Genomic DNA, 10,801 nt, shown 5'->3' on the forward strand with positions numbered 1-10,801 from the left:
ATCCTGTTTCCCTTCCCTGGAGTTTAATATACCACATCGCTTAGGGGAACAAGTGGTTCCAAATATTAGGAACACCCACGGTAGTTCTGGAAGAGCTGTGACTCCTTGAGAAACTTCCTCTTCTGCCGTAGTAGTGAGACAAGCTCTTTTCAGTTGACCTCCCCCGCTCGGGGGACTGAGCCTCCTTCACTGGTGAGCCTGAGGCGTGCGGCGGATGCAGGGAGGAACCCGTGCAGCTCCGGGGGCCTTAACTGTTTTCACTCCCACCACACCTTCCCGGTCAGACTGAGGGTCTTTCGTGGAACAATTCGCGCCACCTCAGCTTGGGAGACTTGGGACAGAGTGACAGGTCCAAGGTGTGTTTATCTTAAGCTCAGAGAACCTGCTGGGTCTGGGCTCCCCAACTCTAGGGTGAGGCTTGGTGGAGCAGTGGCCACACTTGCTGGGACAACTCCGAATGCTCTCACTTGATTTCTGACTTCGGAAATTACAGGCTACAGGAATATACGCTGCTTGAAAAATATGCGAGGTGTGTGGAGTCAACACCAGGTCTCCCTCAATCCTCCCCCCTCCTACCCGGAGCTTACTTTCCGTGTGAGGTGACCGTGGTCAAGGGCACCTCCTTCGTGTGTGCATGTACATACAACACGCTCCAGAGCTACTGGGTCAATGGTGAAATTCTGAATTTAAAAACAAAATCTAAACAATTCCAGGTTTGTGAAATCACTCTATAAATGCACAAATTTAAATAAAAAGCAAAACCAAAAGCCTCATTCCTTAATCACATCTTGTATTTTATTTCTTATACTTAATGGCTAATGAAGGAAAAAAGTGTTTGTAGCGCCCTACTATTTTAAGACAGCAACTGTAACTTAAATGCTAATCTACTCCATAAAACAGGGAGCCTTCCCCCAGGGCTGTAGTGGGCGTTTATTAAGTTTCCTGAACCCAGTGGCAACTAGTCAGTTAATTACTTATCAAACACAGGAAAACATTACATGTTATTATTGTTTCCCATAGCTGGAAAATTCCACAAACAATACATTCTCTCCATGTACACAATCCCTTGACTCAAACCAGAAGCTAGCTACCAAAATACCTACAATTACGATTCTCAGGCTGGAGCCTGGCTGCTTCTGAGGGTTATTTGGTGGGATGCCAAGGGGCACTGCCCACGATAAGGTGCGGATGCTCCATCTGTCCAGAGAGCAATGTCTACTTGAGGCTAAGGAATCATGTTTATTTTTCAAAAATGTCAAATGGCAGCTTTTTCCCCCAAATGAAATACGGGGAACCACATACATAAAACAAGTTTTAGGAGCCGGCACTGGCAGCAGTAGTTGGCTGATACGAATTCTCGCTGCTCACATACCCTAGGGGTGGTTGGCTGATACGTATTCTCACTGCACACATACCCTAGGGGTGTGCGCGCCCCCCCCCCCCCACCGGCGTGCCCAGGGGAAACGCTCAGCACACCAAGCCTCAGCGCCCTGAACCTCTCGGTTCAAAGACTGGGCGTCCTGCCTGGGACACAGAAAGGTCTATGGGGGTCCAAGAGCCGCCAACACTGTGCCAGTGTTGCTTGCCCTTTTTTCGGGTAAATGCTAGCCAGAGGTAGCAGAGCTAGTCTTTTATGTGCTAAAGTCCAGCTCTTTAAATTTAACTTTTCTGGCTTTGCCTTTTTGGTTGCAATAAATTTCAACAAATTACTAGTTCTGCTTGTGTTACTGCAGCTCTCAGACCCTGTGGCACCTCATTCCAGATCACAGGAAACAGCGATACATGTTCCCAAACTTTGAGAAAGCCCTGAACGTTCCCACACAGCTTCCTGCCCTTAAACTAGTTTCTGAATATTCTGGTTCTTTTCCTTCTTTGTATATTCTTCCAGTCGAAGAAGCCACTTTGCCCAGTACTGGGAGCAGAGCTCTGCGTCCATGAAATGCGGGTGGGCAGGGGACCCGTCTTTGTAGGCAACCACGATCAAGCCGCACTGAACCTAGGAAGGAACACAGGGCAATTCCAGCATCTCCACAGCAGCACCAGAGCTGAGGTCCATTTCCTTCTTACTCCAGGGCACACTCAGAACAAAACAATCTACAGGAACAGCTCCTAACTCAATTCCTAAGACGGGTCGATGAAAGACTGGCCCAGGAGACACAAGAACACAGAGATGACAGGTAAGACGCTAAAGAATAGACTGTGATCATTAAAGAGCTATTAACAACCACAAAAAGCCCAGGAAGGGGGGGAAAGTGCTTTCTGAAGTGGCAGAAGGACAGCAACAGAGTAAGCAGTGGGTTACAAACAGAATAAAACCCTAAGGAGGGAAGGAGCTATAACCCGGCATCGAGCAAAGCTTTAAGTAAGCGGAGGCTCCGCGTCCTGACCTGAAAGCTGTAGTTGATGTCATGGTTTACGGCACCAACATACGCCACGACTTGCAGCGGGTTGTCAAATGTATTTTGGATGAAAGGCTTTCGCTTCTCCGATGTCTTCCAATCAATCACACACAGCTTGCCCCTAAAAGAGAAACCAAATGAAGCCCTTGAAGGTAATAGTTCACACTAAAACGCTATTAGGCTAAACCTCTTCTTACACATAGTTTGCTACTTGTCACCCAATGACTGTTGCTTCTATTCCCCACGTTCCAAGAAGACGGCTCTCCTGAGCTTTACTTAGGGTTGAAGAGGTGTGACGTTCTCTTTCCTTTGAGCCCCTCATTCAGGTCAGCCACGAGGTATGACGGAAGATGCTTCCTAAGTGCACCCATGGGAGCTGCAGGTGCGGGCCCAGGTGTGAGTGCTGGGAAACGACTTCTCCAGCACAAGCTTCTAAACTTTCTAGAAGTTTCTTTGGACCTCCATGGTTTAACAGTTGACAAGGTAATTGAAACTATTATTATCTTAGTTGATTTGGCTTCAAACGTCTATCAGAACGAACCACAACAGACCAGTAGCAAAGTTACCATCGTAAAGGACTAAGCATCGTGGTGCCTCAGAAACCAAAGCTGGAGTTCAAATCCATCAACATTTAACAGGCACCAACTATATGCAGAAATACAAATAAGAAGACCTGGTCCCTGTCCTAAAAGTTTACACACAGGGTAGGGATATTACTGACTATTAGGGATATTGGGAAAATAAAAAAATTCCTGCCACTTTTTTTTAGTTAAATAACCAGTACATCCCCCACCCCCACCCCATCCCGGTGGAATTTTACACTTGCCAGGCACAGATGTCAAAAGGGCCGCAGGGTGGCTGCACTGAGAACCGGTGATTCTCAAAGGGCTCTATCTGCTCACTTCAGTTTCAAAATCAGCAGTTTAGAGGGAGATTTGCACAGAGTTACCTTCCTGTCACCGTAGCCCTAGATTACAACTTATGCAAGGTATTTATAAAATCTATAAAGTCTAGAATAGCACCGTCTAAAGAAATAAAATACGAGCTACACACATCATTTAAAATTTTCTAGCAGCTACATCCAAAAAGAAAAAAAAAGAAACAGGTGAAATTTTAACATTTTATTTAACCCATCATATCCAAAATATCATTTCAATATATAATTAATATTAAAAAGTTATTAATGAGATATTTTACATTTTTTGTACGAAGTCATTGAAATCTAGTTTGTATATTTACCGGATACCTCTGTTTGGACTGGCCACAGTCACATGCTTAATGATGGCCTTTTATGGCTAAAGGCTACTCTACTGGACGGTGCAGGTATAGAGGTAACATGTCATCTTTATAACTGTTTTCTATTGCTGTAGAGCTTGACAATCTATGCAAATGAAGAGAGGGCCCCAGCACCCCAGGGCACTACCATTCCCAGTTCTCTCCCTTGAAAAAAATCAAAATACCCTACAGTAAAGACTTCTGCCACGTACCACTGTTTCTAGCAATGTACTATAACTTGTAGAACTTAATAACATGGAAAAAAACTTAGTAGTATAAACCCAAATTAAAATTGCAATGAGACAGTCCACAAATAGCTCTTTAACAAATAAAAAGAGCTAATTTATTTTGCTCAGCCTAATTTTTTTGAAATGCAGGCTGAAATGATGAAAGTGTTAAAACGCACATTCCCTGTGGCCCCGCAATTTCCCTTTTACATCTGTACCATAGAGCAACGGTTTGCTATCCTGGGTGCAAGTGACTGGAAAATTTAAGAAGTATTCACGCCCAGGCCTACTTCAGATCAACGGAATTTATCCAAACCTCACATATCATTCACCAAAACAAACCAACGAACCCGTGCACCTGCCGAGAGAAACTCACGACAGAATAGGAGGAGACAGGGTCATTGCTGTAGTTTGTAACTGAAAAACTAGAACATGAGTGCTCCCAACAGGGTAATGGATATGGTTCATTCATACCCAACAGCAGTTAAAAAGAGAGAACAAGATCAAGAGAGAATAGGATCAAAATAATGTTGCTAACATTTACTGAGTAGATAGTTTGCATTTTAAGTACCGTACAGGGAATGTCTCATTTAACCTCTATAACAAACCTATGAGGTAGGTACTATTACTTGTCCTATTTTACAGATAAACAAATTGAGGTACAGAGAAGCCAAAGCCAAGTAAGTAGCCCAGGGTTAAGAAGACAAGCCAGAGACCAAACTCAGGCAGCCTGTCTCCAGAGCCCAGTAACTTTTAACTGGAGTTCCAAGGGTTTCACTCACAGATTTTCCCCATATCCTGTTGTATCGCTCATATGCTTTTTTCTTTTCTTTTTTTTTTTTTTTTTTGGAATGGGGGTATCTGCAGGTTATATCTACCCTTGAAATCTGGAGTAAGTGGTGAAAACAGTAACATAGCAGCAATTTAAAAGCCACGGGAAGCTTTATTAAGCTCAGAGTTCCTATCCACGTCAAACACTGCCTGGAAGCCAGGCAAAGAGTTGATTTTCAGGGCCAACAGATCAAGGTGCTATTTTTAGGGAAACAGGAAAGAAAATGCAGGAATCAAATTGGATCTTATGGCTGGTACTTTGCTTGGGGTGGGGGGGGAGGGGAGGGGAACATGCTGGAAAACAGGCCATCCTAGGGATACTGGAAAGTTGTATCTTTTCTCCACGAAACACTTTGACTTCGGAACGCAGATTTACAAGGATGAGATGGCTCTTACCTGATGTGACTTTACAGAGGCCACACCCTGAAGCAGGAATTAAAAGGAAAAACTAGCATTGGAAGGGAACCATGTGTCCCACCCAGAATGAATTCACCTCCACACTTGATGTAAAAAATTGAATACTTACTGATAATCAGCTACACAGTCCAGCAGACCTACATACTTTAGGGTCTCATGTTTAACAGCACTTTCCAGAGCCTGCACTCCACTGACATCTCTCAGAACATGCTGGATACTTTGGATGTAGCCAGATTTGAGGAGATTTTCATCAGGCTCTTTTAAGTTCCCCTGGGGTGACAGTATGCTTTCCAAGGCTTCATGAAACCGTTTCCCTTGTAAAAACATGTCTGAAAAGAAAATCAGGGGAAAAGGAAAACAACAGCAATAACAAAAAACCCCAAAACAAAGCTAATACTAAAGAACAGATACTCTATAAAACTCTCAACAATCAAATTAAAAATTACATGAATTACCTTTAAGTGACAACCCCTAAGACACCATATTTCAGCCTCTTGTGAAATACACTAAGAATGCACTTTGAAAACAAAAGGGACTAGAAGAGCTTAGATAATAAAATAGATTAAAATGAAGTATTTCTAGTAGCATTAGGTCAAAGCTAGAATTGAAGATCTGGGGGCTACAGGACCACACCTAGTGAATTCACACAGAATTTAAGTGTGAATTTAAGTGTCCGTTTAATTTAGGTAACCAGTAAGTTAACTAGCTGTGATAAATAGTTATTAGACATTTAGGGAACTGTCCTTGTTTACAGTTCTTTTTACAACCAAATCTTAATTATGAACATAGGTGGAGGCATCCTTTTACCAACAGGCTTAGTGACTGGCAAAGAGTGAAAATCAAGGCACACACAAATTAATGTTGTGGGATTTGGGGCAGAGGGGAGGAAAATATATGACATTCTTCTCCTGCACTTTCTTTTAGGGCAAGAACAGCCTAAGACAGTGGCTCTGTCCTGAATTTTTTTTCCTCATACACTTTTGTTTTTTCTTTTTTTGGCCTCCATGTAGCATGTGGGTTCTTGGTTCCCTGACCAGCGATCAAACCCGTGCCCCTTGTAATGGAAGCGCAAAGTCTTAACCACTGGACCACCAGGGAAGTCCCTTCTCATACACTTTTAAGAAAAGAGGACACAAACATATTCAACAATGCAAGAAACACTACATATTCACTTGACTCTTGATAAGGGAAGGAGAGAAAGAAAGAAAAAAGAGGGTATTGCTGTGCTAAGCAGTGGCCTTGGCGCTTTCAAACTGTTAACTTTCAAACACAACAACCTGGCACGATAAGGATCATCACCCCCATTTTAATGAAGAAGGCCTAGGCAGTGCTGTTAATTTGCCTCAAAGCACAATGCTGGCCTGGGGCCTGGCACCGGAGCCTAAGTTCATTCTGGTCCCTCACACAGCAGAGTGAGAGATGAAAACTCAGGGACCATCAGTAAGATACACACAGAAACAGAGCAGGAGATATACATGCTTGGAGACAGACCCACAGAAAACGAGGAAAACCATCTCATCTAATGAGGTAATGTCAAACCATATTACCTTTGTCAAGTATTTTTTACAAAGATTTTGAAAGGTCAGTTCTACCATTGGCAAAAAATGGAATTGCTTCAGGGAAATTACTTGGAAAGTGAAGTGAAATTCAACTGAGGAAATAAGTTATTCTACTCCAAATTTACTTGGCTTAATTGGACTTATTAGCACATAAAAGGCCTACAAATTTAAGACTTATGGAATTAAAACCTAGGGAAAAGAAGAGCAGTATTTATCTACAGACTAGCTTTTCCTTAAGCAGAACACAAACATGTTAAAAACATGAAGGAAAAAAATTCGTTTATCAACAGCCAAGCAAACAGACAACTCATTCCCCACTGCAGTCTTAACCCCAGGGAGGTCTTCATATGTAAGGGGCAACACACACAGGATCTGGGTTACAGAATCCCTTAGGATTGTAAAGCTAAGCACATTAAACATGATTAAACTTGTGAAAATAAATCTTAAAAGATTCAAGAGTTATTGCAGATAGCATCAAGTCAGAGTATTCACTCAATAAATTAAAGGAATAAAAGTGAAATGTTTTCAAGTCCCAGTAAATAAAATGTATTTTAAAAAAACAAACATGAGTCTCCTATATTCTGACTGACAGCATGGATACTTCAGAATTTAAAAAAATCAGTGTAGGACTTCCCTGGTGGCGCAGTGGTTAAGAATCCGCCTGCCAACGCAGGGAACACGGGTTCGAGCCCTGGTCCAGGAAGATCCCACATGCTGTGGAGCAACTAAGCCCATGTGCCACAACTACTGAGCATTCGCTCTAGAGCCCTCAAGCCACAACTACTGAGCCCACGTGCCACAACTACTGAAGCCTGCGTGCCTAGAGCCCGTGCTCCGCAACAAGAGAAGCCACCGCAATGAGAAGCCCGTGCACCGCAATGAAGAGTAGCCCCCACTCGCCGCAACTAAAGCCCGCGCGCAGCAACTAAGACTCAACACAGCCAAAAATAAATAAAATAAATAAATTTATATAAAAATAAAAGGCAATTAGCTCCTGCATATAGTCCTTGCCCCAGGGAGCCAAGGAATTTACATGGGGCTCCGGCCTTGACCATTTTTGCCATGTCCAAGTGCCACCTAAATACTTAATATTTTTTCTTTAAAACACGTGACCACAGGTTTAATGTGTTATGCATACACACATGTTTTTTCTAAGATGCCTCAAAATAAGTGCATTGCTCTTAAATTAAAAATAAAAGTGCTTGTGTACCACGAGGGGTACATGTACTGCTCTCTGGGAAGCATGGCCTAAGGAATGCTCAGTGTAAAACTTAGCTTCAACAACTATAATCCTGATGGGGGACCAGTTAATTCTCCTGTACCATTGGTCTTTTCTTTCATCTTGCTTTTGAATGGAATCTATTTTAAGAAAGCTCTTCTCCTCACTTGTCTAAGAAATTAGTGAGTTAGGAGTTGAAGGCTGAAGTTGATCAATTCTCAGTTCCTAATGAAGAACATCTGATCATCTCAATTTACTAAGACCTAAACACAGATCACATGTTCTGGCTTATTGCCCGTCTTTAAATTTATGAGTCAGTCTCTGCTGATAAGCAGAGCAAGGGGGTATTTACTAGATTCTGAACAGAATACCTAGCAAACAACTAGAATTCCATTATGAGGCGATCGACTCTCCCATAATCAAACAAAACAGGCAATTCTAATACTTAAGTTTGTAGCTTATAAAATAAATGAATTTCATACATCTTTAGTCAAAATACTTGATCTCTGTGCTTCAATTTTATCTGTGAAATGGGGATAATAGTATCTGTGCTTCATAGGGTCGTCATGAGGATTAAGTGAGTTAATATACAGAAAATGCTGTTAATACTAATGATCATTTGAAAGTAGTTCCTCACTAGTTAACATTAGAAAAAGCACAACTCATCCTTTTGACACTGGTGCTCTGTATTCTGGAAAACATAATAACCATACAGAATCAGGATTAAGAAAATTACTTGAAGTATATTCTGCAAAGCCATCCTCTCCCAGTTCCAGAATCATCCGACGTTTCCACCTCTCCAAACAGGAAATCTGTTCTGAGGTCATGGTCTGCTGAAGGATTCGGGTCACACTTGGTATCATATTCCTTTGCAAAGGGATTTTCAAAGGAATTGTAGGATCACTTGTTGCACTTGGTTTTCCGCTTTTCTCTGGATTGAAGAGAGGGCACCAGTTTCGTGGAACTCCTGCTTCTTCTTGCTTTGGGGCCTTACACTTCCTCACAGGTCCGTAGAGTAAAGCATCTTCCTCAAACAAAGACTGTGGCGCCTGAGCATGGCCTCTGAATGATAAGACAGACCTTACTAAATCAGAGTACTTTTCTTGGTCCACTTCTTCATAAGGGTTCACTTTTTTCTTCCGGCCACACAAATAAGAGGAAGTGGAGAAGACCACACGGGGAGCTGGTTCTACAGAAAACCCCTTTGAACTTTTAAGCTGCCTGCAGATGGTCTGAAATACCTTCATCTTTAGATTTTTTTCACTTCCCTCTAGTCTACTTGTAATGTCGAGGACCTTTTTAATTTTTGCTTTCCTATCAAAGAGAAAAGTGGTGTTAGATGTCAAATGTGTTAAATATTTGAACTATCAAAGCGAAAGCTGCAACAGTATGATATTGCACATTAAAATTGTATTCGGTAAGCTTTTTCGACATGTTTAACAGAGGAAAACAAACCTGACTCCATACTGAATCTATTACTTTAGCTCTAACCTTTGTGCCCTGTTGCAGGGGTCTTAGTCTTTCCGGCTCTGCACCTTTTGGAAAAGTACATTGCCTATAGCCAGAAATACACAGGAGAACCCATTCTCAAGGCTCTAACCTTTAAAGGTATTAACACTTTTCCAACCATATAGACATTAAAAAGTTGCAGAACAGAAAATAACGATCTTGTTGCAGGTATATAGGAACATTGTGACCAGACCTGCGTGGACAGCTGTAAGAACAAAGGATTCTGGCACCAAGAAGTGGGCAACAAGCAGCCACACTCCCTCCCCTTTTAGAATAAAAGAAGCCTGAACTCTAACTGGGGTAGATGGTTCTTTGGGACACGAGTCCACCGTCTTCTCTGGCTGCTGGCTTTCTGAATAAAGTCGCTATACTTTGCCCTAACAGCTCATCTGTCAATTTACTGGCTTGTCCTGCAGCCGAGCTTGGACTCGGTAATACTCGGACAAAACTATTTCTAAAGGACCGGCAACTGTTAAACGTGAAGTAGTAGACAGCTTGGGGCCACATGTCCCCAACTATGGAGCCATGTGCCGGCCACGAAGGGAGGCGTGTGTGAGACAAAGAAACACAGGACGCTGGAGGAGCGGCGACAGTCAGAGTTAACAGTGCCTCCACTCATCCCTAAAAACCAGATTCTCTGCTACGTATCCTGCGTGGAGAGTTCTCATCTAACCCCTCACACCCTCCAAGGTGGGCACCACTGCGACCCGGCCCGCTCAAGACGCGGCACTCGCGCTCCTGAAGGGTCCCCATTGACCTGAGCCGGCCAGAGGCCATCAGCAGGGCCCACCGCCCGATCCCCGCTCCGGCGGAGGCGGAGCCCCGGCGGGGACAGGACGGCGGCGGCCCCTCGGGCGGGCGTCAGGGTTAGGGAGGGTCGGCAGGGGAGGTACCTCGGAAGCCGGCGCGCTCCGCTAGCTCCAGGGCGCGACAACCCCGCGAGCAGGTACTTTCGTCGGTCCCGCGCTTTGCTCCCGACTTAGGCCCCGCCCCAGGCACGGCGGCCCCAGCATGCACTGCGGCGCTCACGCCCCACCCCTAGCCCCTCGTGCACCTCAGTGGACACTCGAGCGATCCGTGGGGAGACCCTCCCCGCACGCAGAAGCGCGGGCGCCTCCAAATCTCGCCCTCTCTCGCGCTCTCTCTCTCTCTCTCTCTCTCTCACGAGATCTCGTTTACGTCAGAGCTCGTCGCCATCTTGGACTCCGGCTGAATAATAAATTCCCTCCCCCTAAGAGCGCGCAGCCTTTCTTGAGAAGCGCTTCGCTGGGAGAGTGTTAGGGGCACCGCGTCCCCGTGGCGGCCGGTGGTCGGCGGCTTCCGCGTGGCTCGGAGCGAGGGTAGGCCCCGCGTAGCTTGTTTGCC

The 10,801-nt window shown here is 44.2% G+C and overlaps 1 protein-coding gene across 2 annotated transcripts; it reads right to left on the reverse strand.

The window, feature by feature from the left end:
• Nucleotides 1-1,746: 1,746 nt before the first annotated feature.
• MGME1 (mitochondrial genome maintenance exonuclease 1) lies at nt 1,747-10,790 on the reverse strand. 2 transcript variants are annotated; one of them, XM_061210103.1, is made up of 5 exons: nt 10,491-10,790; nt 8,664-9,241; nt 5,259-5,478; nt 2,388-2,520; nt 1,747-1,996 (listed from the first exon to the last, which is right to left on the reverse strand). In XM_061210103.1, exons 2-5 carry the CDS (start codon nt 9,172-9,174, stop codon nt 1,835-1,837), a joined length of 1,026 nt encoding a protein of 341 aa, XP_061066086.1. In that variant the 5' UTR covers nt 9,175-9,241; nt 10,491-10,790; the 3' UTR covers nt 1,747-1,834. The 2 variants fall into 2 exon arrangements, with proteins under 2 accessions (XP_061066086.1, XP_061066085.1); XM_061210102.1 differs by lacking the exon at nt 10,491-10,790 and adding an exon at nt 10,330-10,416.
• Between the last annotated feature and the right edge of the window lie 11 nt (nt 10,791-10,801).

The sequence above is a fragment of the Eubalaena glacialis genome, chromosome 13, assembly GCF_028564815.1.
Source record: "Eubalaena glacialis isolate mEubGla1 chromosome 13, mEubGla1.1.hap2.+ XY, whole genome shotgun sequence".
In the NCBI taxonomy this organism is placed as follows: Eukaryota; Metazoa; Chordata; class Mammalia; order Artiodactyla; family Balaenidae; genus Eubalaena; species Eubalaena glacialis.